The 18854-nt window shown below is 41.5% G+C and overlaps 1 protein-coding gene across 1 annotated transcript in view; it reads left to right on the plus strand.

The window, feature by feature from the left end:
* The first annotated feature begins 4064 nt into the window (after positions 1-4064).
* The window catches only part of LOC111844436 (steroid hormone receptor ERR2-like), a 29616-nt gene continuing 14826 nt past the window's right edge, over positions 4065-18854 (plus strand). The window contains exons 1-3 of the mRNA XM_023812908.2: positions 4065-4479; positions 13074-13582; positions 16337-16453. Of these exons, the coding sequence (XP_023668676.1) occupies positions 4430-4479; positions 13074-13582; positions 16337-16453 (676 nt within the window). The 5' untranslated portion in view covers positions 4065-4429. The remainder of the gene's footprint in view (positions 4480-13073; positions 13583-16336; positions 16454-18854) is intronic.

Genomic DNA, 18854 nt, shown 5'->3' on the forward strand with positions numbered 1-18854 from the left:
ATACACTCTGCTAGGCCGATGGTGAGTTAATACAACGTAACTTCGTTCTGATGTGCATTAACTGATGTATGTTCTGAATAACAATAAAGTAGCTATTCTATTCTATTCTATTCTATTCTATTCTATTCTATTCTATTCTACACCAACTGCTGCCCGCTGCCATTCCGCATTGGATAGTGGGCACAGGGTTTGCCCGCCAAATAGCCTAAAATAAACGGTTAAAAGGCAGACGGAGGAGTGATTAGATTTTATCCAACGATGAGAGAATTTTGATACTCTACTGTGTAGATAATAATAATAATAATAATAATAATAATAATAATCATATTTTTGGCATTAGTAGCCAACTATTTAGTCACAAAGTAATTTTTAACGGAATACCCATTCCGATATTTTGCGTTTCTATTGATTTATTTGGTAAACAACTGCTTTACATATGGCAGTACATGCAGTGATCCCCCGCTATATCGCAGATTTTTTCCCCGACGCGTCACAGTTCTCTGCGTATCTCGTACCTTGTGGTCCAATTATTTCCGTTTTGTAAATCATGAAGAATCGGGGTGATGTGGGCAGTTTTCTCATATGTGTTAGCAAACAGGCAGCAGAGTTCTGAACATATTGTAGTTTTGATGGGAGGCCATCATTACAGTAGTCAAGGCGGTTAGTGATGAAGGCATGGATTAGTTTTAGTGTCCGTATATAGATTATATTCGTATATATACCATTACGTATACAGAGAGAGAGAGGAGAGAGAGAGATGTGTATGTGTGTGTGTGTGTGTATATATATATTAGGGCTGTCAAAATTAACGGGTTAACGCGGATTAATCCATCATCATGATTAATCTGATTAAAATTTTTAACACAATTAACCCATATAACCCATTCAAAATCACTGAAATGTCTCTGTCAACCCATTTCGGGTAGTTTTAGTGCGTTCCATTTCCCCTCGGAACTTGTATCTGTTTGCTCATGCAAAATTAAATGTGATTAATATAGATTAAAAATGAATGATATTTAATCATGATTAATCAAAATTAATCCACAGGAACCCTGTGATTAATCTGATTTAAAATTTTAATCATTTGACAGCATTAATATATATATATTCTTATGTTCTTATATATATATATATATATATATATATATATATATATGAGAGCTGTCAGAATTAACGGGTTAACGCGGATTAATCCATCATCATGATTAATCTGATAAAAAATTTTTTAACACAATTAACCCATCTGCAGTGCAGAATGACTCAAAATCCCTGTAATGCCTCTGCCCTGGGAACTCGTATTCCGAGTCGGATTCCGAGTTTTTAAGCCGGAAGTGATGACATGTGCGCTCCCGTTTCTCGGAGATCCCAGAAATATCTCGGAGCAGCACAGAGGATCCCGAGTTCAGAATCGAAGATGGCTGCGTATTTTATCAACAGAAGGGAAAGTTGTAGTTTTATACTGTTTAAGCACTACTTCTCATTTGTGGCTCATTAAATCGGTCGCACACACTATACCATCCAACTTATTTGCCAACTTATGAGTTTTATACGTAAAGCACCGCGCGTAATGTGTTATCAACTGATATTGCTAACAATGGCAATTAACCGGGCTAGAATTGGATTTCATGATTAGTCTGATTATTTGTCGGATTTACGGTACTTCGGGCTAATTGTAAGTGAACAAAGATAAAGACCATTTAAACTGAGGTACCTTAAATACAACAAGTTGTCTGGCCAAGCAAAAAATCTTGCTATGGGCCCATGGTATTGCACTTCTGTGGCAGATGGAATGCATCCGACTCGTGTTCAAGATGTTCAATAAACATGTTAAGTGCATATATATTCCTTTTTTTCTTGAGTCTGTTTGCTCATGCAAAATTAAATGCGATTAATATAAACTAAAAATGAATGACATTTAATCGTGATTAATCGAAATTAATCCACAGCAACCCTGTGATTAATCTGATTAAAAATTTTAATCGTTTGACAGCACTAATACATATATATACAATAAAAATAATAATATGTAGTATATAGTTTATTATTATTATTATTATTATTATTATGTTACTCATATCCTTAGCCCGACATCCACATATCATGTGTGTTGTTTTAATAAGTTTACATGTGTTTAAAGCGTGTGGGAGGGGTATTTTAAGGCTTAAACTATATTTAAAAATTTTTTATTTATATGGTCTTTCAATAATGCGGATTTTCACCTATCGCTGATGGGTCTGGAGCGCATCTTCCGCGATACGTGGGGGATTACTGTATATTATTTTTGTATGACAGGGTGCTCCCTATATAGCGAGAAGACGCCAGCGGATTTTACTATTTTAACGCGATGATAATAATAATATTTTATGTCTTTCCAGTTAATAATACACTCCCATATTGCTTTAGTATCAAGTGGATAAAACAACACATAACGACGCCCCAGCTGATAATGTGTAAGTAAAAACCATTTTCACGTTAAAATCAGGATGGGTACTGTATAACTGTTGTCATTCATCTTTTAAGGCATTTCATGTATTATACCCCGGTAAAATGAATATTAATTAATTAAACTAAAGTACGACACAAAGCTAAACGACACTTGATCTTCTTCAAAAGTTTCATGAGACTTTCTGTAATTCTCAGTGCCCATTATAGTTACTATATGATGATGTTAGTAGGCTTAACATAAAACGTGATCTTAGGTTTATTAAGAGGGAGAAAGAGGGGTCCTTTATTAATTTGTTTGCTTGCTTGCTTTTGTGTTATTTTGGCAACCGCTGCGGATAAATAATGGACAAACGTAACTGTAAATCAAACGTCAGTGAAGCGACAAATTTCCCCCCACAGTATTTAGAGCCCTAGACACTATAATATCTGTACATTTTTATAATAAGCTAAAGTACACGGGTAGAACATTCCTGCTGTGCTCTGGTCGATCCGTTAAATGTTCTACCAAAACCAGAAGTAATAAAAAGGTTATTTGCTTTCTTAAAGCTCTAGGTACGGTTTTGCCTTTAATTTGTGAGTGCACGTGTGAGCTACCAAATGTTTCTCTATAGCTGTGTGGTATGCAGAGACTTCATGGAATACTCTGCACGTCTGTGAAAGGCATCTTGCCTTTCCCCCCCATGAAACAGGGGGAGAGTAAGATTCCATCAAGAGAGCATCACTAATGTTTTTGCATTGACTGTATTGATCAGGGAAACGTGAGCTGGTGACGTGGACATTCTCAGGTTCCATTAACAACAAAAAACACTACCACCTCTCAGAAAAGAGGATGGGAAAGTCAGCGTCTATCCTCTTTCGTTATGACATCATTGCTTTCCCTTTCTATACTTTTTAACGTGTGTTTTTTTCGCTACAGTGTAGGTTTCATTTTCCACAGTCTGATGGGAAGGAACTACAGAAAATTGCCTCATTTACTCCATTCTTGCAAAACTCCTGGAGTTTTCTCTGGTCCCACCTTGAATTTAGAATCAGATCTCTGCGAACAATCTCGTTAATACTTCCATTGCATTTGGAACAAAATGAGTATAGTCACTTAAAAAGAAATAGCGCAAGGAGTAATCTCAGAGCTGTCATGGAATCAGTGAGTTTTTCGGTCTGTGGTACGTTATGGCAAATTTCAAGCCTGCAGATCGAAGGTCATACAAATGCACATACGTGGAGTTCCTTTCTTAAACTGCTGACCAAATGAACGATTCTGTAGTTATAGCCCACGTGTCCTGCTGTCAGTTTAATGCACTAAGATCGCTATTTTTAAAGCACTGCCGGGACTGAATCAACATGCTATGTATAGCTTTAACAGGCAGTCACCCAAATCTCAGCTTTTTAATTTCATTTATCATCCATCCATCTTGCCTTAACCATTATTTGTTATTTAGCTTCTGCTCTGATGCTGCTACACTTGAACCCTAGGCATTCACTAGAAGTTCAGCCGAGCCGCACTTACGTGTATGCCTTGTGGGTTTGAGCCCCCCCCCCCCCATGCTTTAGTTTCAAGCCCCGCCTCCTTTTAAAGCCAACCAACAGCAGCTGTTCCCTATTCATCAGCCACGAAGCCTTAAAGAGCCCCGGTCTGGCCATGAGCGAGTCGTTCCTCCCGTCCTCCTGCGCCTTTCGTTCCCTCCGCCTGTCTCCCTCCGTCCACTCCGCCTTGGTTTGGTTTCATTGGGCACCCCTTCTCCTGTCTCCCCTCGTCTCCGCATGTCAAGCAGGGACACACCACTGAGCAGAAGGCAGTAGCGACTGTGAAATACCTGTCCCCGCGGGAGGAGGGGAGGGTGACGCTTGGGGTGGGGGGTCCACCTTGGACTGGGTGGGAGAAGAGTTTTATTTATTTATTTTGGTGCACTGTTCCCCCTACAAGGCATCCATTCCTGTTTTTGGGGGACGTCTCTGCTGCCTCTTGTGGAATGCTGACACTGCAGTGATGGATGTTTCAGAACTCTGCATCCTGGACCCTCTGAACTACCATAATCAGTAGGTGCTGCTCTCTATACTTCCCTGTTCTGTCCATGGGGTTAGTGAAGCAATGTAACTGTCCATGGAGTTAGTGAAGCCTTGTAACTTTGTATGGGGCTAGTGAAGCGCTGTAGCTTTATCTGGGGTTGGTGAAGCACTGTAACTTTCTATGCAGTTAGTGAAGCGCTGTAATTGTCATTTGGAATAGTGAAGTCCTGTAACTCACCATGCGGTTAGCGAAGCGCTGAAACTTTTGCACCGCACTGCACTTCTGCTCCAACAAGGTAGACAAGCCCATCTACAGACCTCAAACGAGCTTAATGGGCCGAGTGGCCTCCTCTCGTTTGTAAATGTCTTATCTTCTTATGACCACATGCATTTACTGGGGTGGGGCAGGGTATCATAAATTTACCTTTATCTTTTGATTTTTAGACTGGAAAAATTATTACAATTTTTAAAGTACTGCACAATTTAATATTTACGCTAATAATAATGATAGATTCAACCAAAATATCAACATACTTAATGCATAATATCATATGCAATACATGTTGGGAACTGCATTTAGTTTCAAGTTTGTAAATGTATCCATACATACTATATTGTGCCTTCGAATACTTAAATGTCAGTAGGTTGCATTTTTTATGCATGTTAGTAATGGACAGGTGATATAGGTGCAGTTGTGATAGTCCTCCACTGATTGTGGCTGGAATCTGCTGGTAAATCGCTGTACTATTTTAAAATGAACATTCACTGCACAAGTGCAGGTTGCAGAACTCGCTGCAGGTTCTGTGTTGGGCATAAGCAGGAGGAGCACAGCGAGCAGGCGGGACGCCTCTGCTCTGGGCTGGGACCGTCCTGGCCTCATCATGACAGGCCGGATGCTCCTTTTAATTCTCAAACCTTGCAGAGGAGCCTATTGTAAGCCTTTATCTGTGAGAAGGATTGTCAGCGTTTATGGAGCTCTGCTTTTGCTGAGTGGGCCGTCTTCGTCCTTTCTGTGCCCTAAAATCCACTTTTCTGCTTACGCCGGTGGCATAATTGGAACAGGTAATTGTTGCATTATCCTTATGTAAGGCATTACATAACAATATCTTTATGTTAAACTACATTACAATGGTGTTACTCTGCACCTGCTCTTGCAAGACCAAAGAATGCACATTTGAATATATATATATATATATATATATATATATATATATATATATGTGTGTGTGTGTGTGTGTATATGTGGAAAAGTACAAATAATAATAATAAAAATATATGGAATATATATGTATATATGGAAAAGTAGAAATGAAAAATGAAAGCAATATTAATATAAAAATAATATTAATATAAAATGGATTTTTAATAATTTTACCTTTAATTTTACATATTACATTATTCAAAATTTAGTCAAGCATATAATTTCTAAATTGTAAATTTAACTGGATAATACATAAAAATTTATGTCTGCATATGATCCATAAGAATTCAGTCATGTGATCACCTTACTATTAAGCGTAAATAAATGTCCTCTGTATGAGATAATAATTGCTTTGTGAGCCAGTTTATGGCCAGCCGATCCATTTAAATTAGTACGGCACTGCATTGCTGTTTTTCGTTTTCAACATGTTAAAAGATTATTTTTTTCCTATGAAATTTAGAAATAAATATTTTGAAAGTACATTTTAAAATTACTATAAATTTAAAAGTATAAAGCATTTTTTTATATGATAAATAATTCATGTTGGTCCACAGAGCAACATTTAGTAAGGGTGAAATTTCAAATCTGCTTTTTACACAATTTGCTCATTAAAGGTTTCCTGTGATTTTAATTGGTGGGAAGTCAAACTTCAGAATGCTTAGAGACAATGCAGTCAGCCCCACAAAGGCAGGGTTCCTATCAGAGTCCCTGCAGCTGTATGCTTTTCATAAATGTGTACAGCCTTTTCTACACTCCCCTCTTCCTTCTCCTCCTACCTTTCCATCCTTTTGTATGTCTTCTACCTTAATGCGGCTGAACCTGCAGAATCGGATGTTTGACAGATGCAGGATGCATGTTACTGCAACATGCCTGTTTCACCCGGAAGTTCAGAGGGACCTTGTGCACGTTTACACACCGATGGAAAATGGCTCAGCCCTCTACGACTGACAGGCTGCATGGGAGTTTAGCATGTTCATCCGAGAGCACTCTTTTCTCTTTGCACCTCATGCTTCCAATATCGTTCATTGTCTTCCTCAAGACAGGAGGAACACTGGTTATCTCCTGGGTTACCTCCTGCTATGGCAGGAAGGGTGATGGTTGTATGGTATAGTGTGAGATGTTGTAGAAATAGCAGGGTCCAGGGTGCGAAACACAAGCCTTTATGGACTGAATTAGAAGCTAATTACAGAACATCAAGAGATCCTTTGAGAGCTTAGAACAGCCCAGCTAACGTAATACTGAATCTGATTCGATTAACATGATAGTCAAGGAGGTCAATCGGTGATGAAGAAACATACCCTTAATTAGCCATCTCAGTTTATCAGAAATATTCAACTTTACCAGTGAGAAAGATGGCACTTTCTGAAGATTATCCAAATTGTCCAAATTTATAGCTCAAACATAGTGATGACCTTACATAATCTCAATTACCATCCACTCCTCCACTAGGTGGAGCTACTGTCTCTCTTGGACTTTGGATCAATAAATTTCAAACTGACATATTTTAATTTTCGCAAAGAAAAACAATCAGACAGATATGAATCCTTGGCTGTGCTGAGTATGAGTATAATTTCTCATTTATGCATTACCAGACTTAACATCACAACTGCAACAAGGTCACTTAATTTATAGTCATGTGATGAGGCCCTCCATAAGAGGTGATCATTGTTCTCTGGACTGAAGCTTGTTGCCCTTTAGAAATATGTCAGGAGTGACTCCATCAACCCTAGTATCTGTTTCAGAGAAATGGCTGGCACACGGCTCTGGGAATGCAGCTCGCCTTTCCAAAAGCTTTTCAGTGCTGATCTGCCTATTAAAACTACCCCACAAATTCAATGGCAGTGATGGAGTAACCAAAGCCAATTGGCTGTCGATGGGGACTGTTGTGTGAGGCGACTGACCCCTCCACTTCTGAACACAGCCTTGTGTCCCTGCTGTTTTTGCACAAAGGCCTTCTGGGTAAACAAAGGTGGGTAAAGACATGGGCTGCTGGTGGGTAATGACATGGACTGCTGGTGGGCAATGACATGGACTGCTGGTGGGTAAACATACCGACTGCTGGTGGGTAATGACATGGACTGCTGGTGGGCAATGACATGGACTGCTGGTGGGTAAACACATGGACTGCTGGTGGGTAATGACATGGACTGCTGGTGGACAATGACATGGACTGCTGGTGGGCAATGACATGGACTGCTGGTGGGTAAACATACCGACTGCTGGTGGGTAATGACATGGACTGCTGGTGGGCAATGACATGGACTGCTGGTGGGTAAACACATGGACTGCTGGTGGGTAATGACATGGACTGCTGGTGGACAATGACATGGACTGCTGGTGGGTAAAGACATGGACTGCTGGTGGGTAAACACACGGACTGCTGGTGAGCAAAGTCATGGACTGCTGGTGGGTAATGACATGGACTGCAGCTTCAGGTGTGTGACATCGGCAAATAGACTATGATATCTGACGTTTCTTTAACATAATGACTAAGTTGTATTAGTTTACTGTAGAACCATATACTATATAAGTTTACAAATTGTACAATGTGTAACAATGTTTTTTCATTGTTCCTTCATCCTTTGATGGGAGTATAAGAGCATGATTTTCATTGTTCAGTTATCCCTTGATACATGACATTTGAGAATTAGGCTAACATCCCTGTCCTTTGAGAGAGTACCATACTGTACAATACTATATACTCTATTTAATGTTGGTAATGCTTTACTGTGTGTAATGTATTAATGACCATATGTAAAGAATGTTACATTATATATGGGGTCTTCTGATGGTTTGTGATTATCTGCAGTTTCAGTTATCTGTGGTAGGTCTTGGAACATGTCACCCACAGATACAAGGGAACTACAGTGTAAATGGTAAGAACTGTAATTGTCCCTGCGCCTTAACTGAACATACGTTTTTGAATACTGTATTCTGTTTTTAGTTTACAACACATGGAGATTCTGCTTCAATTCATGTGGTGAAAAAAGAGTGAGTCTGTGATTGGCAGGCATGTTAGTGTTTATTACTGCATGTCATTGATATTGAGTGTTCCGTCTTGTGAAGGTTATGTTTCTGAGCAGTAATTGAAATGTAAAATAACATTAGTATCGATGGCCAACTCAGCTCATTGCGGGAATCAATAAGGAAGCGGCCTGACAAAACTGCCTGTGAGAAACCCAACAAGGATCCTGAGTGAAGGCCGAGGAGGGAGGCGCTGCGATAAGCGAGAAGCCGTGAAGGGTGACGAAAATGTCGGCAAAGCGCTGCTCAGCTGCCCCGTTTCAGAGCAATGCTGCATCGATTTATTGGCCTCTGCTAAGAGTGTAAATATCACACTCCTTTAGTTTACAAGCACACAACTCATTTTATTAATGTAGCAAATTTTTACATTTTTAAAAAAGCTAAACAATTGATGAAGGAAAAGACACTCAACAGCATTTTCATAAATATCTGGATACACATTGGCTTCAGTATTATGGCCTCAGGCGTGATTGTATTATCCCACACCATGGAAACAGCACTTATATGACATCACAGACTGTCCCCTGGCTTAGTGCATGCATGCATACTTCGAATCTCTTTTCTTTCTCTTCTCCATTTTCTTCTTCTTCTTCGTTTGACAGCTATTTAACCATCTCAGACACATGAGATGCTTGTTAAGTGTCTTCACTGTATGCTTTTAGGCATCTGCACTCCTGTTCAGCCTTTCGGCTGATGAACGATATAATCATTGTGTCCCAGGCTGGACGACTTCTCTGTATGAGTGGTGTTGTCCCCGGAACAAGGCCAGTCTACCAGGATAACATTAATTTCATGCATGGCTCCTTGCCTTCACAATGCTTTACTTGACACACATGTGTACCCAATACAGTGATATACATTATGCTTCATACAGTACATTTTGTTGTAAAAATAGCAATCCTCCTGACCCACATATGTACAGGGTTATTTTTAACCCTGGTAAATTCTATTATGTAATACCTGTGAGACTATATCGCAAATTTCATACTGTGGTTTCTGTACTGATCTTAAGTTGTCTATTGATAAGCTTATCACTGATTGGAAGTCAATCATGAAATATTAGTATATAAACCAAAGACAGCAGTCTGTTTTCTTATACCAGGCGCAACTACTTTCCTTCACACCTGAGGATACCAATGACATTTTTTGGTGCTCTTATGCTAAAAATGTACACATAAAATGGTATCCTTAATGAAAATAATCATTCAGAGCCGGTCCTGGAAACAGTGAGGCATAATGGACGATAAATACTGCAGGGGCCACCAGTCCATCGCATGGCACTGAAATGCTTATTCAACATCAATTTAACTGAGCCCCACCACCGAGGATCTGGGGAGGAAAACGATACCTGGGGAAAACCCACCGAAACTGGGAAAGCCTTTAAACTTTTCTTGTGACACACAAGGTTTCCGTGATCATCACTTCCACATCATCACAATGTCTGAATCAGCAGTGATGACTTCTGTGTAACTGTGTCTCAGTAATGATAACTCTGTGTCCCATGTGGGTTTCATCCCGCTTTATGCTATACTGAATGGATTAAATTATACACGAACATGTTGATAAAGTTTACGTTGCTACATTGCTACTAAAATACGATCCAGTGTTAATGGCACATAAGCAAACTTATACCATGTTAATGGCACATAAGCAAACTTATACCATTGCCTTCTCTGTCTTGCATTTTGATGTCCTGATGGGGAATCAACAATTACAATGTGACTAACATGATCCTATAAACCAGGGGTGCCCAACTCCAGTCCTGGAGGGGCGGAGCCCTGTGTAGCTTAGTTCTTTCACTTTTCCACCATAAATGATTCAGCTCAAGAGCTGTGTGGTAATTAGCACAAGGAGTTATATCAGGTGTGTTAAATGAGGGGAAACCCAAAAAAGTGCAGGGCTCTGGCCCCCCAGGACTGGACTTCGGCACCCCTGCTATAAACAATATATTTCCTATAAAAAAATACAAAAAAACCTTACACTTAGCATGAATGAACACTATTTAAAATATACTTATTTATCTAACTTTATTATCTTTCCATGTAATGCTGCCTTAGGTTGGTGAGCAACTGCACCCCTTCTTCCATTTGAATAGACTGTATATATTAAACATAGGATAGACAGTACTGTCATTGGCAGCCACCTGAATAGACCATCCTTGGGAGGGACATGGTACTGCTATAGACAATAACCTCAATCGATTATCCTTGGGAGGGATGCGGTACTGCTATAGAAAGCCACCGCAATAGACTATCCTTGGGAGGGACACAGTACTGCTATAGACAATCACCTGAATAGACTATCCTTGGGAGGGACACAGTACTGCTACTGTATAGACAATCACCTCAATGAACTATCCTTGGGAGGGACGCGGTACTGCTATAGAAAGCCACCGCAATAGACTATCCTTGGGAGGGACACAGTACTGCTATAGACAATCACCTGAATAGACCATCCTTGGGAGGGACATGGTACTGCTATAGACAATAACCTCAATCGATTATCCTTGGGAGGGATGCGGTACTGCTATAGACAATCACCTGAATAGACCATCCTTGGGAGGGACACGGTATTCTTATAGACAGTCACTTGCATAGACTATCGGTACCTTCACAAACTGGACATGACAGAGATCCTTCATTCTCTGACTGATCTCCCTTTATCTGAAACACTGTAACTGGTCAGCTTGAAAGAAATGTAGAAGCACAGTTAATGGTCGATATTGAGAAACAGGAAGTAAAGGGACAATCAATAGATCTTATCTGTCTTGGGCAGCGGCATTTTACGGGTGGTGCGATAGTAGGGCTCATGTCGTTGCCCCAAATGACCTCATGGCTCGGAAAAGGCAGGGTGACGTACTGTAGCTGGAGAGTGGCTAAATTTAACATTGTGATGAAGGCTGTGGAAGTAATTGCATGGGCCTTGCAAGTGGCCCCTAGCTCCCCTCCCAAGCTCCATTACAGGGACTGGTGACTGTCTCCTGGGAAACTGGTGTGTATTGATTATATACTCTTTTACAAGCTTGTATAGGCAGCATGCTTGTTGTCCCCTCTCTGTGTTCATCAGGCTCACATTTACTCGTCTCCTTGGTCATCCTCCTGGCCTAACCTCGATAAATCAGCCAATAAAAGATCAATGTGTTTTGCACTTATGTTGTGCTCTGCAGCGGTTGTGTAGTTTTCTGATGGAAATGCTTGAATGGAAGCAAAGCGCAGTACTCGAGGGTATCATTAGTTGGTGTCAGTTCATCTCATTCGTTTCACAGTTATTTAACCAGGACATGAGGTGCCTGTGCTGACTGCTCTTTTTAAATATGTGAAAATATGTGTTAAGTATGTGCAAAATGATACTTATCAAATGATATGTAGGGAGATTTGCATAAACAACCTCACTCAATGCTTAGGAAATACATGGTTCCGGGATTATTTTCAAGCCAGTGGATGGTTTCATGAATATATTCATCCTACCCGTATTTTGAGAACCTCTGGGCATTTGGTTATAATAGACATCTCCACTTCCATCTAGGACTGGGTGATATAAATATCATATAACTGACTATAATGTAATATCGTATAATATAATCAACTATAATAATATCGACTTATCGTTTATAAAATTTAAACGCTAAGAAAATGAAAAACATAAGAAACTGCTGAAAAGTAACATTGCTTGATAACCATATGACTTCCAACCAGTTATACAGTATGGAAGTCTTTGAACGGATAACAAATGTACTGCAAATCTGATGGAGTTAACGGAGCACCTGCATACTACTGTTATGGTTGTGATGATATACGCAAGTCATGGGAGAGATTACTGCTCTCTCAGAGCAATCAGCTGTTGGTGAAGAATGCAACAGCTCAGCAGCCACATTTTTTTTAAAGGAGATACTGTGAATACAGAAAGTAAAATGATTTTGCTGGTGTTACATTTCCGACTTATATTAACACTAAAAAGGTCCAATTTGCTCAAAAACATACATGTTGTGTGTCTATTGACTGGAGACTGCATGTCAGTTATCTCAGAGCATACCATTCACAAATACTGTTACTGTCCAGCTGACAGTAAATCAATACTCAATCAAATTCTCTCCTTCTACAATGCAGATTTAATGTGACAGCTCACATTGCATATCTCTCACTGGAAAGTGATTGGTCAGTCTAGTTCCTTCTATGTAAGCTGCCCCTTCTCCTGCCAGCTCTGTTCTGCTAAGTAGGTTGATCTTGTCTGATAGCCTCACGCTTGAAGTATCTGCTTGCATGTATCTCTCCCAGTCATCCAGCTTCACTTCCCTGTTAGCATGGACAGGCTTGGCGCCTCTTCAGTTGGATCATGCACCTTCAGGATATTGCTAGAGCCCTTTAATCTGAGTCTTCTTTGGTGCTCTCGTTCGTTCCAGGCTGCTGAGCAGAATGGCTACAGATGGCCACCACTGCAGGCCCTTCATTAAGATGGAGCCCTCCAGCCCCTCCTCGGCCCTCGAAACAGCCAGCCAAGCCAGCCCCAGCAGCACCTCAGACACCAGTGGCGGCTACACGGCCACAGCCACCAGCCAGGCCTACAGCCCTGACTCCCCGACCACCTTGGTGCCCAGTACGCCTGGTGCCAGATCTTACCATGAACACTACGATGATGTCCGGCCCAGGGCCACTGCCAACAGCCGCTCCTACAGCCCTGACTCCCCGTCCACCTTGGTGCCCAGTACGCCTGGTGTCAGGGCTTACCACCGACGTTACAATGATGTCTGGCCCAGTGCCACTGCAGAAGATGTGTCTGTGAAGTGCACCTACGCCCTGAGCTCTGTGTCCAAGAGGCTCTGCCTGGTCTGTGGTGACATGGCATCGGGGTACCATTATGGTGTAGCCTCCTGCGAGGCGTGCAAAGCCTTTTTCAAACGGACAATACAAGGTATTCCTCTCTACATCAGCTCCTTCAACATGCCAGCGTACACTGTATAGGCATGGCTTTCCTGTGCATGTGGAGTCTTTATTCGATAGTCTGGTCTTTCCTGTATGGATTATAAAAGGTGAAATGCTCAAGTAAGATGATGTGGATCTCCTCGCTGTTTTCATGGTTTTGGGTCTTGTGATGCCTGTATGGTACTGAGAGGTCTGAGTGAGCAGTCTGAGTGAGTGGTCTGTGTGAGCGGTCTGAGTGAGTGGTCTGAGTGAGCAGTCTACGTTATGTTCAGTTAATTTATAGAGAATAGAGTTAATCTGTCGGCTAAAATTACACCAAGTTCGCAGAATGTCAGCAGCATCTACCAAAGGTAGCTACCAAGAAAGTTAAATGAAATGTGTTTAGATGTACCTGATCACCATGGTCACTCATCATTTGTGCTCAGTGAATCTGACTTTCAAAGTACTGCTGTTTTTCTTCCCTGATTGGCGATACCGCATCGTTAAGCATCATTAATGAGTGAATATTTTTTTCATATTATGCATCATAAAGATTTGATCACCAAATATACACCTGTCCTAGTGGCATGTAATGGCACTAAAATTCACATGATGGACGTTTAAACAGACAGCTGTCCAGGTACAACAAAGAGGATGAAGACAGGACCACATGAAAGGATATGTCCTCTCCTCTTTTTTCCTTCCCGGGGGGGCTGCATATAATGGGCTTAAGCCTCCTCCGTTTGTCCGAGCCACGGGACTCCCGTCAATAACCCCAACCCAGGGGTAAGCGTAATTAAGTAGCAGGCTTTTCATTACAAAGTGGGGAGACCGTCCCTTTTAGTTTGGGGGGGAAGCTCAGGCATGGTGTCGACCGCTAGGTTCAGGAAAGCGGATTTCCCTCAGTCGGAGACACCCTCTTTGGCAGAGGCAGGATAAAAGGAGAGTGATTAGGGCTCCAGTCTGCAGATGGAGCAGTAGGATTTTTATGAGACAGATTGGGGATATAAACCTAGAATACATGGGTATGTGGCAGGCCTGATTAATAACATAAATAATGACTGTGACCAGGCATACATGTGTAATGACAAAGGAGAAAAAAACATGGCTTTAAATGTTACTTTTAGTCCTAATTAGCAGGAATAGAGAAGAAAATAAATAGCTTCTCCACAACTAGACAGCCGAGATTCTCTCGGGATTTCACTCACATTTCTTGGGAAGTGTGTAGGGTGCTGATTGGCTCTGGGCCGGCCTGCACCCTCGACAGTAACCTACCATGGGGGCCACTGTTCCCTCAGGTGACCCCCGGCAGCTGGTCAGCCATGGCGCTCCAGGAAGTCATAATCCTGTGATTATTTTGGCACATCAATGAGGCACAGGGACTGGCTGTGGCCTTTTCGCTGTCTTTGATGTGCAGCTGGCCACGCTGTCGTCACCGGGGCTTGTCAGTGTCACAACAGGCACTGGCACCTTGTCCACAGCGATCAGGAGGTGCCGGCCAGGCAAGTTACATCGCTGACAAGATGCCGTAAAATAGCCCTGCAACTGTCACTCTTCGGTTTCAGAGCAGCTATACACACCAGCTGTGATTTTAGGGTCACACTGGTATTACTCAGGAAAAATTCACCATAACGATTCATAAAATTAACTCAGCACACATATCTGTAGTATATATAGTACCAGTCAAAATTCTAGATTCACTGACCAACCCTAAGCACTCCTCGAGGTTAAGAGGCTGACCCAAAGTGAACCCAAAGGAAAATACAAACATTGTAAAATATAACAATAACATGAAACTTGCACACAAGAAAAAGGAATTAAGCAGCAAAAATAATAATTAAAATAAATGTAATGCAACAATATTACATTTTAAAAAGCAGTAAAAGGGCAATCAAAAATAAATTAATAGTATAATTCAAATACATTTTAAGTAAATTATGAGTGGACTTGACAAAAACCATGGGATATGGGGTTATGTGGTAATTACTATATTGTGATAGAGTGCTGTGACTGATGAGAAGCCCCCCCCCCCCCCCACAACCTCCCAACCTAAACACTATAGGCCTGGTTTTGGGTCGAAGAGTAAGAGCAACATAACCAACTTGTGCCCAGACCTTGTGGAAGCTCCTTCAGGACTGAGAAGCATTTCAGGTGGCTACATCTGGAAGCTGGTTGCAAGAATGCCAATAGTCTGGCAAGGATGGTACTTGGTTGGCAATTTACGTTGTTAAACTAATGAACTAACCAGATAAGCCCAAGGATAAAATTCCACCCCCCTACATACGGATGAAATCTTAGGCTGTGTGCACCCACATTGTTTTATAGCCTGTAGTTGAACCAGAATGTTTCATTGCTAAAAAAGCTTTTGATTATTTCTGTGGATGTAAATTCTATGAGTAGACAGAGTGCTTAACACTCTGAGTGCTTATTGCCTGGTTCTGCTGGGGTTGGGGATTCAAACCCACCTCCACCTGTGTGGGTAGAGTTTGCATGTCTTCCTAGTGTCACATGGGATTCCTCCTCCAGATCTACAGTTAGCCTAAAATGCGTCTCTATGCCAGCCATAGTAAATGACTGCATGTTTGTGTGAGCACATGAGTGTCTGTTGCACTGCAATGGTCAGGCTTCCCATTCGAGCTCTGCTCCAGCCTCGCAATATGTACTGCCTGGGATGAGCCCCGGCCCCCCTGCAGCTGTAACAAGGATGAAAGGTTAAATGGAGGATAGATATTTTTTGTTCACTTTCATGTCTCTTTCTCCCTAGGAAACATCGAGTACAGCTGCCCAGCCACAAGCGAGTGTGAGATCACAAAACGGAGACGCAAGTCTTGCCAGGCCTGCCGCTTCACCAAGTGTCTGAAAGTGGGGATGCTTAAGGAAGGTGAGGAGATGCCAGGAGAGTCGGGCATGGGAGTCCCAGCATTAGTGAGAGGCTTAGTGAAAGCATCACTTCACGTGGCAGCATCAGTGAACATACTGTAAAGATGAAGTGATTCAGCCATGAAAAAAGAGTATTGATATGAGGTCTTGGTGATGTCATTGTGAGAGACATGGTCTTGCTGATGTCATTGTGAGAGACATGGTCTTGGTGATGTCATTGTGAGAGACATGGTCTTGGTGATGTCATTGTGAGAGACATGCCAGGGTTTCTTTTGGTAAAACAGAAATTCATCTTCCTCTCTCCTCCCGTCTTTATCCTTAAAATATAAATGCAGCACAACCAGGGACCCAGTGGTTCCAAGGATGGTTTACACTAGTGTATCCCATCGACTGCATATCTGTCTGAAATAGGCCGCTTTTGGACTCGGTCGGTATGCGCTTGATCTTCATAAAAAGAGGAGTGCACATGAGTTAAGGGGAGGCATCTGGGCTATTGCACAAAGAGGAAGCAATCGATCATGGAATCAGATGTCTGGGGGAGCAGGTCTGTTATCTAATCGATGGGCTGAGATCAGAGAGGGGTAGGGATAACATCACAAGGCTGGGCACCGAACCCAGACAACAAGAGAGGTGACTCTGCCGTCTTTTAGACAGAGCTGTTTTAAGCACCCGTATCATCGCAAAAGTGTCCTTTATCATAATCATTTCTGCTGTATAGAAAATGAAGATAAATTCCGAGGAAAGCTAAAAGCTAAATTATTATACTGCGCTTGGCGATGTTCAGGTCTAACTGAGATTCATAAAACGGTCTATATGGAGCCTCCATCCAAGTTCTTATTTATACTTACGGTGATGATACGACGTAAGGGTACAAGGCAGGCAACACTGATTCATATGGGGGTACAATCTACTTAAGGTCATTCATGGCTACACTTTCAGCAAATTCATCATGAATTCAGATGTGGGAAGAAACCCATGTGGATGCAAAAACAGAAATCATTCCTCCAAACACTCTATTGCCCTAAAATCATGACCGAATTATTCCCATTTGTTCAAGCTCTTCCTTTGCTGTCAGCACTTAGCCTCATCATCCCATTAGTCATGCTACATTGCTAGATGTCTCAGTGTCACAGGGGGATAGTTCAGGTGCAGAAAGTAAAAATCCAAACCAAGACTTCATTTAAATCAACCAGTTAAATATAGTCACAGTCGCAGAATACTCAGGTTAGTCAACTATGCAGCACATGCAGTGTTACGTTATGCAACACAAAATTTCTAGCTAAATTTGAGTTGATCTTATCAAAATTTAATTTTATTTATACAGCTGAGCATTTTATTTTTGTTGAAGTGCTTCAAATGAAGTAATCAAAGGCTACAAGAGAAATTATTGCTAAAACCAGGTAACTAGGCAGCAGCTAAGCTGAGCATCCAGTGAATGGGCAGGTACAAATGTGAGCAGTACTGGAGCAAAAGCTACACAACAATGTCCAACCAAGCAGGAAGCAAGAAGCTAAGACTATTGAATGATGAGAATAGCTAAGACTATTGAATGATGAGAATAGCTAAGACTATTCAGTGATGAGAATAGCTAAGACTATTCAGTGATGAGAATAGCTAAGACTATTGAATGATGAGAATAGCTAAGACTATTGAATGATGATAATAGCTAAGACTATTCAGTGATGAGAATAGCTAAGACTATTCAGTGATGAGAATAGCTAAGACTATTGAATGATGAGAATAGCTAAGACTATTCAGTGATGAGAATAGCTAAGACTATTCAGTGATGAGAATAGCTAAGACTATTCAGTGATGAGAATAGCTAAGACTATTCAGTGATGAGAATAGCTAAGACTATTCAGTGATGAGAATAGCTAAGACTATTGAATGATGAGAATAGCTAAGACTATTCAGTGATGAGAATAGCTAAGACTATTCAGTGATGAGAATAGCTAAGACTATTCAGTGATGACAAGTGCAACATTAAGAGCATTCAGGGAAGAAAGAGAGACAGCAGGCTAGTAGAAGCCAGGCTGCATGTGACATTTTAAGATTGAAGGTGGACCCTGCCCAAGCAGGCTTGGTGCAGCAACATGTCATTCATGGAAGCGGTATATGTGGGCGGGCCTTTTTAGGGGTGTGGCTTTGAAAAGCCAGTAAGTGAAGGGGTGACAACAATCACTGAAACAGCAGCCCTGAAACACTCCAACTTTGGGCTTTTGAGGTTTGGCTGTGGCCCCCCTCCTCCTCCCCCAAGTTGCCCCCAGCACCACATGCGATTCCAACATGCTCCCTCGAAAGTGACACCCAGAGCAGGTGTGAAGCTCGAAATAGAGCCCCCACCTGGCCAGCAGGTCCTTATAAAGGGCCCGCTTATTGTTTTTGGAGATAAACAGGAGCAC

This window comes from Paramormyrops kingsleyae, chromosome 19 (assembly GCF_048594095.1).
Source record: "Paramormyrops kingsleyae isolate MSU_618 chromosome 19, PKINGS_0.4, whole genome shotgun sequence".
In the NCBI taxonomy this organism is placed as follows: domain Eukaryota; kingdom Metazoa; phylum Chordata; class Actinopteri; order Osteoglossiformes; family Mormyridae; genus Paramormyrops; species Paramormyrops kingsleyae.